This window comes from Mirounga leonina, unplaced genomic scaffold (assembly GCF_011800145.1).
Source record: "Mirounga leonina isolate KUSES-001 unplaced genomic scaffold, KU_Mleo_1.0 Mir_418, whole genome shotgun sequence".
Classification (NCBI taxonomy): Eukaryota; Metazoa; Chordata; class Mammalia; order Carnivora; family Phocidae; genus Mirounga; species Mirounga leonina.
Genome location: NW_023270739.1, coordinates 7,551,092 through 7,566,865, shown reverse-complemented (window position 1 = coordinate 7,566,865; position 15,774 = coordinate 7,551,092). Strand labels below are relative to the sequence as shown.

The following is a 15,774-nucleotide window of genomic DNA, read 5'->3' as shown; positions in this document are numbered from 1 at the left end:
GAGACAAGCCGCATCTCTTGATCCCGGAGAAGGAGCTGGGGTGGTTCGTAACTGTGGAGAAAAAGGCAGCAGACCTGTCTGGAGACCCAGTGGGACTCGGCAGGCTGCCGGGAAGTTGGCCTGACAGTAGCCCAGAGGAGACCCGCTGGGCCCCACTTCACCCCTCTCCAAGGGCACAGAGCAATTAGAAGCGGCCTATGGGAAATCAGGGTCCTTGGCCACTGGCTAGGGGACATAATCCCTGGGCATCAGCCGAGACTTATAATGCCCACACCCTGTCCGTCTCCTCAGGTCTGACCGAGTGCAGGGACGATGGAGGCCAGGGTACCTGGGGGGGAACACGGGCAGCTGGTGGAGGGCCTCCCGGGTTTTCAGGAAGAGACGCCATCAGGCCCCCAGCCTGCCAGCTTGTGGGGTGTGGGGGGACCGTGACCCTCTCGTCTCCTGCCGGCCCCTGCCCTCCGGCAGACACCGTGGGTGGTGACTGCCCATCCAGGGAGCCCCATTCCTCAACCCTGCGTGTGGGGCTCTGGTGAGAAAGGGAAACTGGAGGTGCCCGGACTCCCACTTGGCGGGGGGGAGGGGGAGGGGACGACATTCAACACAGACCTTGGCCCCATTGTTTTAAATAAGAAATTTATTGCAAATATAGAAATTGATTCTCTCCATACAGGAATCTTCGAGTTGAGGAAAACAATTTCGTGCCATTCAGTTTAAAACAGGAAATCGGGAGGAGGGAGAGGCAGATATAGGGAAGAGAAAAATAAATGAAGTTACCCCCCTAAAAGAAGAAAAGGAGAGGTTTTGGGCCCCCCAAGGAAGGAAAAGGTCCACACACAGCTAGGGTTCACAGGTTCACAGCCCAGGGCCGGGCGACCAGCTCTGCAGTACCCAAACCAGGTGCCAAGCCGCAGGGCCCATGGGGCTGGCGGCTCTTGTGGAGGGAGGGGGGGAAGGAAGGGCGGAAGGGAGGGGGGGGAAGGAGGCAGCGAGGATGGACCCCTGCTCCTGTCCAGCCCTGTGCTTGTTTGGTGAGGGGCAAGGGAAGCAAGAGGACGCCCAGAGCCTCCCACCCACCCCATTCGACACCCCCTTCCCTTCCCTCTGCTCAGCAGCACTGAGGGATCTTTAATGAGGCCTTTGAGGCAGGCAGGAGAGGCAAAAAGTGTAAATACTGGTTCTGTCTTAAAGGTGCGAGGACACAGGGTCAGGATGGACAGGGAGCATGGCAGCTCCCGGGCCGGAGGGCAGAGGGCGCTGCGGAGCCGAAGTCTTGGTGGGGAGGAGAAAGCACTGGGATCAGGCAAGCCCCTTGTCAGCCCTGCCCCTCTAAGCCCCTGGGGGTCGCCCTCCCTGCCAGTGCTTCCACCCAGAAAGAGCCCCGCTCAGCCAGGAATGGGGTGGGATGCTGCTGAAGGGGAGGCTGCCTCGGACGGGGTGGGGGCCGCAGAGTGGGGCCACCTGAGGAGGTTCCTGGGGACATCCAGCCACCCACCCGTCACCCTCTCCCTCTAGTCTGGCCCTCGTGGTTAGTCCTCCGAGCTTGTCCCTCCCCCCTCCATCACCCTGTTTTAATTCTCTGCACAGCGTCCTTCTGTCCCTTTATGGCTGCCCCTTCTCTGCATGTAGGCCCCTTACAAGCTGGGGCGTGTTACTCTTGTCCCCCATGCCTGGCCCCCTTCTTGGACTCAGTCTGTCCCTAACTGGTTTCAAGACCCTAGAAGATCTCTTTCCTTCCCTTTCCTGAACTTCTGTTTCCCCTCTGTTAACCTTCCGAGAGTGGGGACAGTGAGCGACATTCCAGTGGAAAACCTTAAACAGACCCTCGGCCAAGCCCAGACTCTCCCCTGCCTCCCTGGTCTCTGGGGCTACGCAGGCCTACTCTTCTTCCCAAGTGGGTCTCTCCACTCCCACCGCCCCGCAGACAGCCCTACTTGCTACTCCCCTGCCCAGCCTGGACCCAGGCAGCCTAAGAAGGGTGTGGAGGCAAGGGGCCTCCAGCAGGCAGGGGCAGGCCCCGGGACCCCTGAGGAGGTATCCACACCAGACTAAGGTTTTGTTTTGGGTTTGGTTTTTTTTCCCCCCCAGACCTCCACGTTTCACTTCCGGAAGGCCATTAGCTCCAACAGGGGGTTAGCAGGGCTAGCCCTCCAGGTGAGGAGAGTAGCCCCTCCTGGTGCCACTCTCCAGTGACAGGCACCCAGGAATTTCCTCTGGAGATTCTGTGACAGGGACAGCAAAGCCCAGGCATGACCCAAGGCAAGGAGGCCTCCAGGGTATGGCACCCACATCTCCTCCAGCCGGCTTGCCCCCCCTTCCCACGTCACCCCCCTTCCCTTCTCTCCTGGCTGCCTGCCCTCCCCGTCTGCCCAGGCCGTAGCCCAGGCCCACCGTGCTCAAGGCCATTACAACCACGGGGCCCTCAGCCGGCCGGACTCCATGACATAAATGTTCATTCGTCTTTCGTGAGTATTTTGCTCCCTGCCGGGGAAGAATGGTCCTGAATAGACAGAGGACACAGATGCAGGAAAACCTCCAAGGTGGCCTGCAGCGCACTGGCCCCTCTCCCAGATCAAGCGGCCTGGCCGGGCAGCTGAAGACCCAGCCTGGCCAGGAGGCCAGAGGCCCGAGCTAGATCCTATTCTGCCTCAAAGATTGGTGTGATCTAGGTTGGGAAGGTTGTTTCCCTCCTGGAGTGGCAAGACCCTCGCTGTTAAGACGGAGACCTATCCTTAAAGCCCCCGAAGTAAGATGGTCTGAGGCTTTTATAGGTCATCTTCAACCAGGAATGATGGGGGAATGGCAAGGGTGGGGGGCTCCCGCTGCCGAGAACCCTCCCTGTGGGAAGTGTCATCTCCCGCGTAAGACCAGGCCAACCCCGGCCCCGGCTCCTTCCATGGGTTCCTCCCTCAGGACCCCAAGTCTCCCCATAAAGCCACCCACAAAGCCCTGAGCCCTTAGCCCCCCGGATTCAGCAGTGTGACTGCCCCCCCAACCTGGTAGCCAAGTCACCCAGCCCCCTTCCTTCTTCGGGGGTCCCCAACGTCTTCACCTGAAAAATGACAGCAAGTGGGACAAAGAGGTCCCCCCACGCTCCCTTCCCTGGCACTACCGTTCCCTGGCAGGGAGGAGGGGAAAGGGCGAGGGCACGAAACCGGGGGCCCACGGGGCGAGGCGGCATTTGTGGGTCCAACGTTCAGAGAGACAGGAGACAGGTGTGGGGCAGGGGCTGCGTCTCAGTGGCACTTGTTTGGGGTCTTTTGCAGAGCTGGCCCCTCCCCAGGTTTCAAGAGCTGCTTGTCAGATCACAACAGAGGGAATGTGGGCAAGAGGGGGCAGCGGGGAGGGGGGCCTGGGAGTCTGGACAAACTGGCACATACACGACAGATGTTTGCTCAGAAAAATACAGTAAAATCGTCATGCAAATATAACAGGAATCTGCTTTCTCACACCACTGGCTTTGCCTGCTTGCTGTTCTCAGTTTTGCCAATCTGGTGTGAGGAGGGGTGGGGGGGGCAGGTTGCGGGAGTTGAGGGAGGTCTGCTCTGCATATCCATGCCGGCCCCCTCCTCTCTACTCCCCAGAAGAACAGTCCTTTCTTTGCAAATGTCACCCCCAAAATGAGCCCTGGGTTTGGTCTGTCCCCCAAGTGGGTGTAAGAGAGGTGCTCAGTTGAGCCCTAGCACCCCCCAGCAGTCCTCTCCCAGTCTGTACCCCGGGAAGGAAGGTCGCTAGACCACCCACCAACCCAGGAGATGGCACTAGCTTTCCTGGTCAGCAACCCCCCCACACAGTACAGGTCTTAGTCCCACCCCAGTGCCCACCCTCACCCCCCAGCCACACTCCCCAAATCTCAAGAAACCCAACGGGGTGACAGGCCAGAGGCTGGGGGTCTCCGGCAGGGGTGTGGGGGGAGCTGAGCGGGCTCCTCCCCATCCTGAGGTGGGTGGGGAGCCAAGGAGCACGTTGGCAGATGGGCAAGGCTATAGGCGTCCCCATCCCCCACTGGCCCACGTCCTAATCAAAGGTGAAGGGCCCCCCAGCACCCTGACAGTGTGTTCAAGCCCCCACAGTCTCAGGACCCCAGATTTGCATGCCCCGCCCCCCCACAGACTCGACCCTGAAAGCCCCTAGCTGTTGAAAGAGGCTGCGGCCGCCTGGGCCTGCCCTCCCTTACCACCCTCTGCCGCCCACACTGAGAGAGAAACCCCAGGAGCCCAACAGTCCCAACTGCCAGGCCCTGGGTTGCCATGGCGACAGAAGCTGGCCAGGGAGAGGGAGGGGCCCTACGAACCTGCCTGCTTCCCCCCCACCCCAGCAGGGGGGTGGTGCTCACTATTTGTGCTTTGTTCGATGTTGGGTGGGGGTCAGCAAGGGGGGAAGCGGCCATCTCCATGGAAACATGGGAGCCCCTCTGGCCAGGGGGTGGGGCAAGGAGGGGCAGCCAAGAGGTGGTGGGTGAGTACGCCTGGGAAAGCCCTCCTCCCCCTGCCCCGAGATCCCACGATGGGGGTCAGGAAGGTGGGAGACCAGGATGTGGGGGGCCCAGGCAGGAAGACCCCCCCTTATACCCTGCCTCCCCACTGCTCCCAGGCATCACAGTTCACTGCTGCCCTCTGGGATGAGGAGGGGTCCTAGAGGCCCAGAGAGGCTAGGGGGCTGGGGCAAGGGGGCCTGCACCTGAGAGGCGGTGGGAGCAGGCCCACCTGCTCTCTCCTCAGACCCCAGAAGCAGCTCCCAGGCTACTTGGAAGACACTTGAAGGGGGCTGGTGGAATGGCCCCGTGCCTCTGCTCCTTTCTTGCAAGCAAGACCTCCCGTCTCTCCTGGGTGCTGGCGTTGGGGGGGGCCGGGGGGGCGAAGGACCCCCAGCGTGATGAATCACAGCTCCACGCTCGGGGCCGTGGCCGTGGGGCTTTCTAGAAAGGAAAAGCACCTGCCTGATTTCTCAAGTCCCTCAGCCCCAGGAGACCACAGCTCTGGAAGGGGGTGGCGGGCGAAGGGGGGGGGATAGCACTGGGCTGGGAAGTTGGGAAACTGCCTAACCTGCCACGTGGCCCTGGGGTGATCACCTCCTTTCTCTGGGCCTCAGTTTCCCCAGCCATAAAAGAAAGGAAACGAGGCCCAATATCTGCCTGGTGCTAAATCTCCAAGTGACCTGTCCCCAGAGTAGGGGCTGGGGAGGACCCTCTCTCTGCCCCCAGACTCCTCCGCCTAGTCCCAGAGCCCCAGACCCCACACCCCCTTCTGGCTTCCTGGCCTGCGCCCCCCCCCAGCCCCGCACACCCCAGCAGAGTCCCTGGGCAGCACAGTAAAGACGACTGGCTTCGGTATCAGTGTGTAAACTTTAAGGAGAACGTGTCTTTGTTTTCCTGTCCGTTGTTGTCGGGTGGTGGCTGTTCACAGTCAGGTGGTGGTCAGGTGTGTGCATGGGTGCGTGCGTGCGGGTGTGCGTGTGCGTCCACTCCCCGGCCGCGGCCCCCCAGCGCCGCCCCCTCCCCCTGCCCGGCCGCCGGGCCCTTCCCCGGGGGTGCCCCCAGCCCTCCCCCTCCGGCCTCACCGGCAAGGAGAGGGTCACAGCTTCTGCTGGGCCGAGACCCCCTTCCAGTAATCGAGGATGTCGTGCAGGTCCTCGTCCTTGGCGAACTGGACCTTCTTGCGCAGGGCGTGGCCGGCAGCCATGTACACCTCCTCCCGGTGGTGCTTCTTGTAGGGCCGGAAGCGCTCCCAGATCTTGTGCGTGCTCTCGGATGAGTACTCAGGGCTGGAGGAGTAACCTGAGTAGTAGTGTCTGGGCGAGAGCTGCGAGTAGGTGGAGTCCCGCTTGGAGCGGGTCAGCGGCTTGAGGAAGGACACGCGCTGGCTCAGGCTGTCGGCGCCCTCCTCGTAGTACAGGGCTGGGAAGCTGTGTCGGTGCTCGCTGCAGGGGTAGGCGGGCTTCACCTCCAGGTGGTGCACGCCGCCGCCCCCGCCGCCGCCCCCGCCGCCGCCCGCCGGCACCAGCGGCAGCCGGTCCAGCGGGCTGTTGAGGGGGCTGCCCTTCTCGATGTACTTGGAGTCGCCCTTGGCCAGCCCCGCGGCGGCCGGGTGGTCGGGCACGTCCAGGCTGAAGACCTTGGCGCTCTTGATGGAGCCGCTGGAGGACACGCTGCAGGTCTTGCGGGCCACGGCGGCGTCGGCGCTCAGCTGGCGCTGGAGGGGGTGGTGGGAGCTCTCCTTGTAGGGGGGTGAGAGGAAGCTGGGGCGCTCCAGCGCCCCGGGGGCGGCGGCCGAGGAGGCGGCGGCGGCCGCGGGGAGGGACTGGCACTCGAAGGCCAGCTCGGGGTCCCCGCCGCCGCCGCCCCCCCCCAGGAATGAGGCCGAGTCCAGCTTGAGGGCATCGATGCAATTGTTAATGATCTGGTTGACCTTGTCCACCTCCTTGGCGATGGTGGAGATCTCAGCGGCCGAGCCCTGGCCATTCTCCAGGTCCGGGAGGTCATCCTCGGGCCGGGCCAGGCCGTCCCCGCCCGTGCCCGTGCGCACCTCGATATAGTTGCCCTTGGTGGCCACCTTGGGTGTGTCCAGCCCGGCCTCCAGCCCCTTGGAGGTGGGCAGCTTCTCCCCGATCATGGAGGGGATGGAGGACATGCAGGACACGGGCAGCACGGGGGGTTCGCCCAGCTTCTGGGCGGCGTGGACCACAGAGCCGGCATCTACGTCTGCCCCATAGCGCATCTCCAGAATGGTTTTCTTGACCTTGACCGACTTCTGCTTCTCCTCCTGCACACGCCGCTTACGCAGGCAGTAGTAGACGGCGCCCAGCACGACGACCATGCCGAAGAGGCAGCCCAGGATGGTCATGATGTAGTGGGTGGTGGTGGAGGTGCTGGGCGCCAGGTCGCCGGGGACGGGGTCCCGCGTGGTGAAGGTCAGGCAGGTGTGGTTGAAGCGGCGGCTGTTGCGCAGCGAGGTCACACAGAAGGTGTACTCGGTCTGTGCCCGCAGCTTGTCCAGCGTGACGATCTCCTTCTTGTTCTTGAGCGTCATGACGTCGGAGAAGTAGCTGTTGTTGTACTGGACCAGGACGTACATCTTGCTGTAGGGGTGCGGGATGATGACCACCAGGGTGGCCGAGGTGAAGGTGACGTGGTGCAGCTTGATGGCGGGCCCCGCCGACGCATCCGTGGTGGACGAGGCCGGCGGCTCCACCGAGAGGATCTCGTCGGGGTTGAAGCCCGAGTTCTCGTCGGGCTCCCGCTGGGCGTCGGTGGAGTAGGGCGTGGGGTGGCTGGCGGGCCGGGCGGGCAGCGAGCCGTTGCGGCACTTGGCCTGGAGCACGGTGATGGCATTGAGGCTGTGGAAGGGCCGGGGCACCAGCAGCGGGTAGCCGGCGAACTCGCGCGGGGACTCGCACTGCAGGCGGTCGTAGTTCTTGGTGACGTTGTTGAAGACCACCAGCCAGGCCAGGAAGCCGAAGAGGTCGCACTCACAGTTGAAGGGGTTGCCGGCCAGCTCGCACACCATGAGGCTGGCCAGGCTGGCGAAGGTGGCGCCATCCAGGCGGCTGAGGCGGTTGGAGGACAGGTCGATGCTGATGAGGCTCGGGCACTCGGAGAAGGCGGCGGGCGTCACCACCTCGATGAGGTTGTGCTGCACGAAGAGGAACTGCAGGCGGCCCATGCCGCGCAGCATGCCCTCGGTCAGGTTGCTGAGCTTGTTGTAGCCCAGCTGCAGGACCTGCAGGCTCGACTGGCCCAGGAAGGCGCCGTCCTCGATGTACGAGATCTCGTTCTTGGTGAGGTTGAGGTCGGTGAGGTTCCCGAAGCGGTTGAGCGAGGAGTAGAGCACGGCCTTGAGCTTGTTCTCGTTGAGCCGCAGGTCGTGCACGGTGCTGTTGATGTGCTGCGGGATGGTCTCGTAGGGGGGCTGGTTCTGGCTGCAGATGGCCAGCCACACGTAGCCCTTGTCGCCCTCGATGAGCCAGCAGTCGGCGCGCACGGCGCCCGGCCGGCACACGCACAGCAGGGTGGCAGCACACAGGCCCAGGCGCAGCATGGCGCCGGCCGCGGCCCCCCCCGCCGGGGAAGGCGGGGCTTGGGGGGCAGGGGGGCCGGGGCGTGGGGGGCACCTAGCAGCGGGAGGCTGGGGCCGGCGGCACAGTCCTCCCTGGGGCCGCCACCATCTTGGGGGCGACCCCCGGCACAGGGGCCCCGGGAGAAGCAGATACGGCCGGTGCCAACTGCGGGGTGGGGTGGGGGGTCCTCCGGGGCGCTAGCAGCAGGCGTGGGCCACCGGGACCGGGACACACACCGGGACACACCCCCACCGCCTGTTTCTGGGAAGGTGCACAGGCTCTCGAGACTCGACTTCCTCTCCCTCCTCCTCCTCCTCCTCCTCTTCCTCCTCCTCCGGTTCTGGGCTCAGAACTTCAGACGATTCCCACGATTCCCACGGGAGGCTGGAGAGTGAAGCTCTGAGGAGGGAGCGCGAGAGATGGGGCAGGAAGGAAGAGACCCATCTGTCACCTGGCTCCTGAAAGGCAGCACCGAGAGGGGGCGACAGATCAGTGAAAGCTCAGAGCAGCCCCACTAAAGCTCCAGCATGGGCCCCTGTCCCCTCTCTACCCCCTCCCACTGGGGGTCCTTGGTGCCTGCAGCACGCTGGGGTCCCTGTTATGTAAAAGAAGGGAGGGTGGTGGGTGGCGAGAGGGAGGAGGGGGCCAAGAGGTCTGGAAGGAAGGAGACAGAAGAAACAAGGAGTAGGGACAGGGGGACAGAATCTGAGGACGGTGGGCAGAGAAGGGAGACTGGACAGTGACAGGTCGGGTGCGCGTGCGTGCACGCACACAACACACACACACACTCCCCAGCACTCCTGTCCACACTCGTCCACCTGCCGGCACAAAGACCCACATGCCCTCCCATGAGCCGGAACACCGCAGCGTGCCCACGGACAGTCTTACGTTGGACAAACGGGCCCGTATACACATGACCGTGTAGTGAGGCAGGCACCTTCCAATCCAGGAAAAGAATTAAGAAGCCCAGCAAAATGCCTCCTCCCCTCCATGCCCAAAGATAAATAATTCATTTGTTGTGTAACCGCTCTTGTTCCAAAAATAATTCCCTTGTCTCAGCTTCCATGGGGGAGGGGGAGCAGAGCAGCAAGGCTGTGAGCCCCCCAAGCCGGGGGTCTCCCACAGGGAGAGGGCATGGGGAGAACTCCTTCTACAAGCGGGAGCAGAGCCACGGGAGAGAGGGCGAGTCTGGGAAGCCAGACACACCCCCCCAATATCACTTCCCCAAAGTGCTTTCCATTAGAGGGCCTCGATCCTGTAGTCTAGGCCTCAGGCAGGCGGAAAAGCCGGTGGCATCCCAAAGACTGTGGCCGAAGCCCCGCATCCCCTCTGTGGCTGGAGAGTCAGAGGTCCAGAGGGGGGCAGGGACTTGCCCCTAGTCACACAGCACAGCCTGGGCCAGGATCAAGGCTCCCAGGCACCAGGAGTCAGGAGGCCTGGAGCCCCTTCCATGCAGCCCAATTAGCCAGAGGGAGTGAACCATCTCTGCGTGTGCTGCCATATGGTAAGTGGGGACCAGGTCCCTGCCCAGCCGTCTGATGGGGAAGAAGTACAGTGAGCCACGCTGCCCACGCCTGAGATGCAGAAGAGCAGTGTTGGTGGCACAGGGCTCACAGCCAACAGACCCTCACCTTCCAGGTGGGGACTGAGCCCCGGACCAGGGGAGACCTGCCCCAATCAGCCAGCAAGCCAGGCAGCAAGCTCCAGCGCCCACGCAAGGCTCTCTTAATTTGCGGGAAGAGCCCAGTGCGCCCTCCCTTCGCCCCGGGCAGTGGCCAGGGGTACGAAGACTGGGTCAGAGAAACCCACCCTTGGACAAAGAAAGCCAGAGACTGTTCACAAGAGCCACCTCTACCTCATGCTCCTCCTCCTGGGAAACTCCAGGAGAGGGCGTTGAGAAGGAAAAAAAAAAGTATTAAACCTTTGCTGTTAAAGCAAAAGCAATTTACAGCCCTGAGCCCCAGAGGGCTGAACAGAGGAGAGGGAAGCAGGGAGGGAAACAGCCCCAAAGAAGTCCAGGCAGCAGTTTCTGTTGAGGAGGTGGCAGGTGAACAGGGCATTCGATGACCTCTCGGAGTAAAGGCGGACACAGTGACAGAAGCTGTGATGATCAGGACCTCCAGGAGAGGCAGACTCACACCTCCCAGTCCCCTGCAGGGCTGGTCTGGGCTGAGGGGCGGGACAGGGATTGAGGGGGTGGGGGGAGCGATGAGGGGGCACAAAGCAGTCGGGCAGGGACGCTCCCATCTGGCATGGCTGCTGGCTCCTTAGGGCCTCAGTTTCCTCCCCTGCCACAGGCCACAAGGTTGTACTGGAGGAGGCTGAGTGGCCAAGCTCGCCCCGTCAGAGAGGCCTCTGTCTGCACCCCACCCCTCCGGCTGGGAACGTCTGGGGACGGCATTTGTATGCAGGTGCACGTGCAGGTGCGTGCTGGCTTGGAACGCCAGCATAGGGGCGTGCAAGCAGACGCACGCAAGTAGACGGACGTGCAGGCGGCCCTGTGTGCACACACGCCCCCAAGCAAGCACCCAGGATGCGTGCACAGGGAGCCCCCAACGGGAGCGCTCTTGGGTGAAGGTGAACTCACTTGTGTGTGGCGAGTGGGAAGCGGGGCGGGTAGGGGCATCTTGGGGACATGGGCAAATACCTGCTTATGCGTCCACATGTTTCAGCACATGTGTGTTCCCCACGTACATGTATGTGTGCACATGCGCAACTTTAGCCATACAGAGTGCCCCCCCACCGCCGTTCCCCACCCCCTATCTTCAGATCTGAGTTGTTCAAGCCAGCACCCCCAGCCAGGCTCAGGGGGTGCAGGGCAAAGCTGACCTGGCTGGAGCCTCTGGAAATCCAAGGCCATGCTGAGGGGATGTAAAGAGGCCGGGCGGTGGGGGGTGGGCGCGAGGGGGGCGGTGGGGGAGGGGACTAGGAGAAGGGTTCCAGGCTTAGGGACCGGGGCTAGTCCTATCCCACCTCTTTCCTCCCCAAACAGTCCAGGGGAGACAGAAGCCCCCACCCCAGCTACTCTGAGCTCTGTGCAGCTGAGCCCTCAAGGTGACCCTGCCCGTTGCCCCCTCTCCTGCTCCTCTTGGTCTCCAGGATGGCCTGGGCCAGGGCCCAGCCCCCCTCACCCTCCCACCCCTCCCATGACTCAGACCAAAGGAGAGGAGGCTCCCCATCACCCCTTCCCGTGTGTGCGTCAGCCACTTGGTCCCGGTCTCTGGGCCGCCTGCCCACCACCCCTCGAGGCCTGACGCAGCCAGGGAAGGGGGACAGCAAGGGGAAGAAGGTGCTGAGAGCAGCGCTTGGCCCCCCGCCCGGCTGCACACCCACTCAAGGTGCGGGCGAGGGCTGCTGGCTCACATCTGGAGCTGGGGGTCCACATGGTCATGGTGATCCCCCAGCACCCATGCTAGCAGGAGGAGCAGGGCCCTACCCCCCACTCCTGGGGCGGGGGGGGGGAGAGATGGCAGAGGGAAAGGAAGGAGTGAGGGAGCTGCAAACAGGAGGCCAGGACTGAGCAGGACGGGAAAGCAAAATATGGAGACAGCCAAGCGGGGAGAGACAGAGGATGGAGATGAATGGAGAGTGAGCATCTGAGACAGGAACCGATCCGCAGAGAAGCTCAGGGAGACGATGGAGGGCACGGAGCCTGCTGCCCACCCAGCCGGGGCCGAAATGCAGCGGGCGACCAGCTCGGAGGGAGGGGCAAGCAGCCAGAAGCAGAGGCCTTTGCCGTCCTGTGCCAGGGGTGTTAAACCTGGGGGAGCCTGGCCCAGCCTCCCCTCCCCCACCCACGCACTGTGCCTGCACCCCCCCCACCCGGGGGCACACAGGTGTGGCAAGAACGAATGACCTCTGGCCCGAGCAAGGGCAGGCCCCCCTCTCTCCTGCCAGCACAGAAAAGGAACGTGGCAAAGTTGGGGGGTGCAGCGTACCGCAGAGGGATCTTGGGGTGGGCCCCCAGTCTAGCTGGCTACTGATGTCTCCTGTCATGGGGACACCCTCAGATGGTGAGGAGGAAGGAGGGTCAGCAAGCCCTGCCAGGTCTGAGAGGCACAGCTCAGGTGGGGTCTCAGTCCGGAGCCACAGAATGTGAGTCACTCTCAACAAATTCCGCCCCCTTCTCTGGGCTTCAGCAACCCCCCCCCCCCGGAAGCCACTGGTTGATCCAGCTGGTTTCTACGCCCTTCTCCTCCAGGTGCCACAAGGCTCAGGATGCCTCCATGGAATCCGAATCCGAGAGCTTCAGAGCTGGAAGGACGAGGGGCCGTTGCTCAACCCAGTCCTAGCCTTTCCTGGAGGGGAAGCGGATGCCAGGACCCGGGGAGGGTCACATGCCGCCGGTGGCAGGTCAGGCTCAGGCCCAGGGTGGCAATGGCGGATCTCAATCTGCCAACCTCGCATGCCTTCTGGGAGCTCACTGCCCCCCCTCAGCTAACCCGGGACACTGCTCAGATGCATAGCATATTGTCCGGCACAGGGTGAGGTCTGCGGCTGAGGCGGCTGGGGAGGAGATGGGGGAGCCATGGTCAGCAGGGAAGGCGAGACACAGGGCTGGCCAGCTCTGAACCTGTTTCTCCACCTGCAGGGCATGGTGAGTGCCACCTAGCTATCTCCCGGGGCTCCCCTGACACCCCAGGCCATAGTGGAGACAAATATACCGTACAGGGCAGGAGGCTCCCGTGGGGACACTGGTGGAGGGCACGTTGGTGGGAGCTGGGGAACAGGTGGGGGAAGGGTGTGGTCCATGTTCCCGCTTCCCAGGAGTAGGGATGTGAGGGTTGACTGGGGAAATCTCATTTGCAGCAGCTGATAAGCCTTGGCCTGGGCTCTTCCCTGGGCCAGGTTGGCCAAGGTCCCCTGAGGTGCCATTGTCACTGTCTGGGTCAGTGCCATTATCCAGGATTAGGAGGACTGAGGACTCCTGGGACCCAGCCAGAACTCATGGGGCAGGCACCACCTCACCTCTGTCTGCTGAAAGACAGCACCAAGCCAGGGGTCCCGGAATCTTGTCGCTGCCTCCACCTCACCGGGGTTCCCCGGGGCAGGCCACTCTGGGCCTCAGTTCCTCATCTGTAAAATGGGATAATTATACCTTCACCACGGAACTACCGCTTGGTAGGTAAACCATTTGGATTTCAGGTAAAATGAGCCCCAGCTGCAGGGCAGAGAGTAAGAAGTACAGAGGCTGAAGGCAAAGGATCCGAGGATTGAACGCTGAGCTGTGTGACATACGGCACATTAATTAACCTCTCTGGGCTTCTGTCTCCTCTCCTGTAAGAGAGTCATAACTATCCCTTTGGCCTACATTGTACAGTCTTTGAATCTTATAGCAATCCTACATGACTGGTGCTATTAGCTTCCTTTTACAGACGAGAAAATTGAGGCTCTCTCTTCCCCCCTTCCTCGAAAGAGCTGGGCCCATGGCAAGGACTGGACATGCAGGGGCCGCCCAGGGGCTTTCCTACCCCTTGTGTAGGCACCTTCCTCCCTATCAGGAAAGTGTCCACAAGCTGAGAGAAACTTCAATTTCTCCATCATTATGAAGTACTTATTCCAGGCCAGCTATGCTCCTCAAAGCCCCCAGGCACATTCCTACCTCAGGGCCTTTGCACATGCTATTCTTGCTGCCTAGAATGCTCCTCCAATGGTCTGCACAGGCCACTACTCCACTTCATTCAGGTCTCTACTCAACTGCTCCCCTTAAGCCCACCTTCCCTGACACCAAATCTGAGATAACTCACTGGTCACTCAAACCTGGCTTTGGTCCCTTCAGGGCACTCAACAATACCAGACATCATTTAGTTCTTTATTATCAGCCGCCCTCCCCACCCCCACCCCCATCATGAACTCAAAGCAGGCTTTATTTTGTTCGCAACTATAATTAACCTCCATGCCTGGAACAAGGTCAGACATGCAGCGGGTGCTCAGAACACGATGTGTGGAATGAGCGCTCTGGGCTAGGGATGGGGACGGAGGGCAGAGGGAGATCCTGGGGTCCCTGACTCCACTGAGTCAGGATGTTACATATCAGAGGGAGGGACCCCACTGATGGGTTGCTCATCGGGTACAGGAAATGCACTGAGCCTCCCTGTTAGCCTCATGACCCGCCTTATGCTTCTCATTTATAGATGAGGAAACAGGCTCAGAGAGGGGCAGTGATCTGCCCAAGACCACCCAGCGGGGAACATGGGCCTGCCTGAGCTCTTAGAACTACCACACTTTCTGGATTTCCTGCAGAGGTAACATTCCCCAACTTGCATACCCCTCGTGACAGGGATCTCAGCGCCCATCTTGAGGCTACTTATACCCTTCTTGAACAGCTCTGATTGTTATAAATTTCTTCTAATATTACAGAGCCCACTCTGACTCCTTGGACCTCTGTTCATTGGTCCAAGTGCTCTCTGGAGCCACTGAGAACAAGGCCAATAGCCGCCCCCCCTTAAAGGGCCCACCAATATTTGCTCATCAGTTACCTCACTCCCCTACGATCGCTTCTCCAGGCCACACAGCCTCACGTCCTCTACTCCGCTTCCTCCGCCATGGTTTCAAGTCCCCAGCTCTTGGGTCCAGCTGCCCCAGGTCATGCTTGCTGTCAAGATCCTCCCCCCTAAAATGTGTCACCTGGAGCCCAGCATCATGCCAACATGGTCCGAGCCACGATGAGCACCAGGGCCCTCTGCATCCCTCGCTCTGGCACCACACTTCTGTTAGATCAGCGGGAGTGTGCATACCAGTGTTGTGTCCTCACCTCGTCCTAGATGTCAGCCGAACCCCCGGGCCCCTTCACACATGCCGCCGGGGAGCCCCAGTGCCCTGCCCATCCTCGGGCAGCCCTGGGCAGTAGGAGCCTGGGCTGCGCCCGAGGTGCCCGGCTCCATCCACATTCAATCACGTCCCGTTAGGCTCAGCCTGCGGGCAGGTGCTCCGCATCTCGGGGGAGCTGCTTCTGCCCCACGACACCTCTGGCACCCACTCCTGGCTCTGTGCCATCTGGGGCTGGGCGGGCAGACCCCGGCTGCCTCCGTATCTGTGTCACGGGGGCACGGGGAGCAGGCTGGCCGCTCACCCCTGGGGACCAGCTGCTTGCTCACCCGCATTCCTGACTCACTGGCGCGTATTCATCACACACCTACTAGGGGCCCGGCGCCGAAGCAGACACGCGCCCTGCCTCCACCGAGCTTCCAGCTTACCTAGAAGCGCTTAATGAGAACGCCACCACACTACGGGCAGGGAGGACTGAGAGCTACCGGGGCGGGCGGAGGTGGGGGGGCTGTTTAATTGGGTTTGTACGGCCTCAACGTTACAAGTACCAGCCTCCAAGCCCAGTACCCTGGGCCAGGGCAGGGGCTCAGGCTTATCTGCAGGGTTCTCGGCTGTCACAACACACTGCCCGCTGGCTCACCGTGTGACCGTGGCCAGGCTAGCACCTTACCCCTCTGGGCCTCAGTTTCCTCGTCTGTGCAGGGGGACAACAGCTGTGCACTGGTGTCTCTCTGGTTTACCAGGACCCCCCCCCAAGCCCTCTGTAAACTGCCCACCAAGTCATCGCCCATGAACCCAACTGCTCCCGGGGCTGTCGCATCTGTCATTAGCACCTGCGCCGTGTCCAGGCCTCGGCGGGAGGAGGTAAGCAGGAAGATGGAAAGGTTTTGACCAAAAGGCTTTGGTCTTGAAAAACTACCCAGCAGCTGACCAGAGAGACCCGACACGGGT

The 15,774-nt window shown here is 61.9% G+C and overlaps 1 protein-coding gene across 3 annotated transcripts in view; it reads right to left on the bottom strand.

The window, feature by feature from the left end:
- Positions 1-5,565: 5,565 nt before the first annotated feature.
- Positions 5,566-15,774, bottom strand: part of ELFN2 (extracellular leucine rich repeat and fibronectin type III domain containing 2) — a 72,174-nt gene continuing 61,965 nt past the window's right edge. For 2 of the 3 annotated variants that reach the window (XM_034987570.1, XM_034987571.1), the window contains one exon: positions 5,566-8,513. In XM_034987570.1, the coding sequence (XP_034843461.1) occupies positions 5,574-8,036 (2,463 nt within the window). In that variant the 5' untranslated portion in view covers positions 8,037-8,513 and the 3' untranslated portion in view covers positions 5,566-5,573. Of the gene's footprint in view, positions 8,514-13,023; positions 13,881-15,774 lie in introns of those variants that run through there. The other variant, XM_034987572.1, reaches the window with a different exon arrangement.